General features: G+C 44.3%; 1 protein-coding gene across 1 annotated transcript; it reads left to right on the top strand.

Annotated features, from left to right (window-relative positions):
• Window positions 1–465: 465 nt before the first annotated feature.
• On the top strand, window positions 466–3,064 carry LOC117492122 (tripartite motif-containing protein 16-like). The gene has a single exon (XM_034142256.1). The coding sequence runs from the start codon at window positions 598–600 to the stop codon at window positions 2,260–2,262; it is 1,665 nt and encodes a 554-aa protein (XP_033998147.1). The 5' UTR covers window positions 466–597; the 3' UTR covers window positions 2,263–3,064.
• Window positions 3,065–3,579: the final 515 nt, after the last annotated feature.

The following is a 3,579-nucleotide window of genomic DNA, read 5'->3' as shown; positions in this document are numbered from 1 at the left end:
ACTTCTACTACTACTACTACTACTACTACTACTACTTCAACAACTAATACTACTACTTCTACTACTACTACTACCACTACTTCTACTACTACTACAACTACTAGGCTACTACTACTACTATTACTTACAGTAAAAAACGACTTACTGTACATTCAACTATTAAATCAATCAGCTATCTCAGGACATTGAAGCTATACATTTACAGTGGAGGAAACAAGTATTTAACCCCCTTCAGATTTTGTAAGTTTACCAACTTATTTTACAACTAAAAGCTCTTTTCAAATGAAGAGCAGGTTGTAACCGAGGCTCTCTGTAGGTCAGAGTCTGAGCGCTGCTCCTCCTGCTGGAATGACTCAGAGTTTGATAAGCCCTCCCTCTCCTTCCTGCTCTCTGACACAGCCAGCTCCACTCTGTACTTCCTGGTTCCTCCCCTTCAGATCCACACTGAGGAGGAGGGGTGTAACCAACATGTGGGTAAAGCACAAGAGCTGATAGGCCACATTCACTGCACACACACCTGCTGTTCAGATAACCTGTCACACTAGTTTCAGCTCTCAGGAAGTGAAACTCAGACACTCGCTGCTACTGAGAGGTGAAATGGCGCAGAAAGGAGTTCAGCTGGACCGGGAAACCTTCTCTTGTCCCATCTGTCTGGATCTACTGAAGGATCCGGTGACCACTTCCTGTGGACACAGCTACTGCATGAAGTGTATTAAACAGCACTGGGATGGAGAGGATGAGAAGAAGATCCACAGCTGCCCTCAGTGTAGGCAGCGCTTCACACCGAGGCCTGTCCTGCTGAAAAACACCATGTTAGCAGATTTAGTGGAGGAGCTGAAGAAGACTGGACTCCAAGCTGCTCCTGCTGATCACTGCTATGCTGGAGCTGAAGATGTGGCCTGTGATGTCTGCACTGGGAGGAAACGGAGAGCCTGTAAGTCCTGCCTCGTGTGTCTGGCCTCTTATTGTGACAAACACCTCCAGGGTCATTATGACGTAGCTCCATTTAAAAAACACAAGCTGGTGAAGCCCTCCAAGAAGCTCCAGGAGAACATCTGCTCTCGTCACGACGAGGTGATGAAGATGTTCTGCCGCACTGATCAGCAGTGTATCTGTTATCTCTGCTCTGTGGACGAACACAAAGGCCACAACACAGTGTCAGCTGCAGCAGAAAGGACTGAGAGGCAGAGAGAGCTGGAGGGGAGTCGACTAAACATCCAGCAGAGAATCCAGGACAGAGAGAAGGAGGTGAAGCTGCTTCAGCAGGAGGTGGAGGCCGTCAATGGCTCTGCTGATAAAGCAGTGGAGGACAGTGAGAAGACGTTCACTGAGCTGATCCGTCTCATGGAGAAAAGAAGCTCTGATGTGAAGCAGCAGCTCAGATCCCAGCAGAAGAGAGAAGTGAGTCGAGTCAAAGAGCTTCAGGAGAAGCTGGAGCAGGAGATGGCTGAGCTGAAGAGGAGAGACGCTGAGCTGAAGCTGCTGTCTCACACAGAGGATCACAACCAGTTTCTGCACAGCTACCCCTCACTGTCAGCCCTCAGTGAACCTACACACTCATCCAGCATCAACATCCGTCCTCTGAGCTACTTTGAGGACGTGACGGAGGCCCTGTCAGCAGTCAGAGACAAACTACAGGACGTCCTGAGAGAGGGATGGACAAACATGGTGGAGGTTTTACTGTCAGCAGCAGAGCCCACCACCAGAGCTGGATTCTTCAAATATTCACAGGAGATCACTCTGGATCCAAACACAGCACACACACGGCTGTTATTATCTGAGGGGAGCAGAAAAGCAACAGTCATGGAACAACAACAGTCTTATTCTCGTCACCCAGACAGATTCACTGATTATGATCAGGTCCTGAGTAGAGAGAGTCTGACTGGACGTTGTTACTGGGAGGTGGAGTGGAGAGGGGGAGAAGTTGATGTTGCAGTCGCATACAAGAATATCAGCAGAGCAGGGGATGAATGTGGATTTGGACTCAACGACAAATCTTGGGCGTTAGAGTGTGACAAAAACAGTTATTCATTTCTTCACAACAGTATCAACACTCCCGTCTCAGGTCCTCTGTCCACCAGAGTAGGAGTGTACCTGGATCACAGAGCAGGTGTTCTGTCCTTCTACAGCGTCTCCATGAAAAAAAAAAAAAAAAACATGACTCTCCCCCACAGAGTGCAGACCACATTCACTCAGCCGCTACATGCTGGACTTTATCTTTATAATGATGGAGACACAGCTGAGTTTTGTAAACTCAAATAGCCTGAAGTCATTGGAGGAACTCTTCTACTTCTTAAACTCACCGTGTGTCCATCAGAGCTGATTGTTCATGTCTTCACTGTGCAGAGATCAGCTGTCAATCAAACATGATGGGTGGGGCTTGAACATCTTCTCATGAGTTGTTGTTGGACTTTCTTCCGGCTCCTTCCTGTGTCTGTGTAGCCATGGAGGCTGTCACTGCTCAGGAGGATCCTTGTTCACCTGTAAACTTTGCTCTAAAGATTTGCTGGATGTTTCTTTTGATTCATGTTGTTTCTCTTGTAATGCACAAGTCTTCAGAAACATTTATAATCACATGTATTAGTTTGACAGATTACATGTTATTGTTGCTGCCCAAATTAACTAACACATTAAACCCAGATGGTTATAACAATTATTTCATCATAACATGTTTATTTAAAATGATATTACTTCCTGTCATGATCATAATCAATAAGTACATCATTTATCATTCTCCTGTAAATATCTTAGAGTCTTTGCTTGGGAAATCCATTGTATAATATTACATGTGTTATTTGTTTGCAGACTAATTGTTGTTGTTGTTGTCCAAATAGAAATTGGGTACTCTGATGTTTTATAGAACATACATTATCATGATAATAATCAATAAGTAAATCATGTATCATTCTGTTTGAAATAGCTGAGATGAAACTCATTCATGGTGTGGATAAAGGGAAAGTGATCATGAAATCATTGATCAATAGTCATTGAACAGACTTTACTGATGGGATGTGTGATCAAATGAAATGTTTGGATAATGAATAAAGTAGAAACTAAAACAGGATGTTGTTCTTGTGTGATGTCCAAGGTGCCGTACGAAGCTGACGGAGAACATGTGGAAGTGATCTGAGACTTGAACTGAGTTTCCTCCTGAAACAAAGCTCAGTGTTCATCATCACTCAGTCTGACCCCTCCCTCACTAACACATCTTTGTGTGCATATATATCACAGGGACCTGTTAAGCCAGAGAGACCCCGGTACCGGGGCACTGCCGCAACATCTTGCAGGAAACAGTGTCTGAGGGCATGTTCATTTAATAAAACTATGAATGTTTTACATCCATGTAACGGGAAGAAACTCATCTAACTGATCATTTTTATTTTATTTTCAAAAGAAAACCCACAATGCTAACACTGAGCCTCTGAATTAGCAACGAGCGAAAAATGCTAACACCTTACTGCACCGAAAATCACTCACAAAACCTTATTATTTATCTCTTCTCTACATCCATGACATCGTTTCACATCGTGAGGTGACACAGAATCGATGGGTACCCTCATTACCACTGAATTATACGTT

Source organism: Trematomus bernacchii, unplaced genomic scaffold, assembly GCF_902827165.1.
Source record: "Trematomus bernacchii unplaced genomic scaffold, fTreBer1.1, whole genome shotgun sequence".
Lineage (NCBI taxonomy): Eukaryota > Metazoa > Chordata > Actinopteri > Perciformes > Nototheniidae > Trematomus > Trematomus bernacchii.
This window is presented reverse-complemented; position numbering and strand designations above follow the sequence as displayed.

Excerpts from the sequence above, each read along its gene's own strand:
- LOC117492122 (XM_034142256.1), top strand. The coding sequence starts at position 598 with ATGGCGCAGAAAGGAGTTCAGCTGGACCGGGAAACCTTCTCTTGTCCC.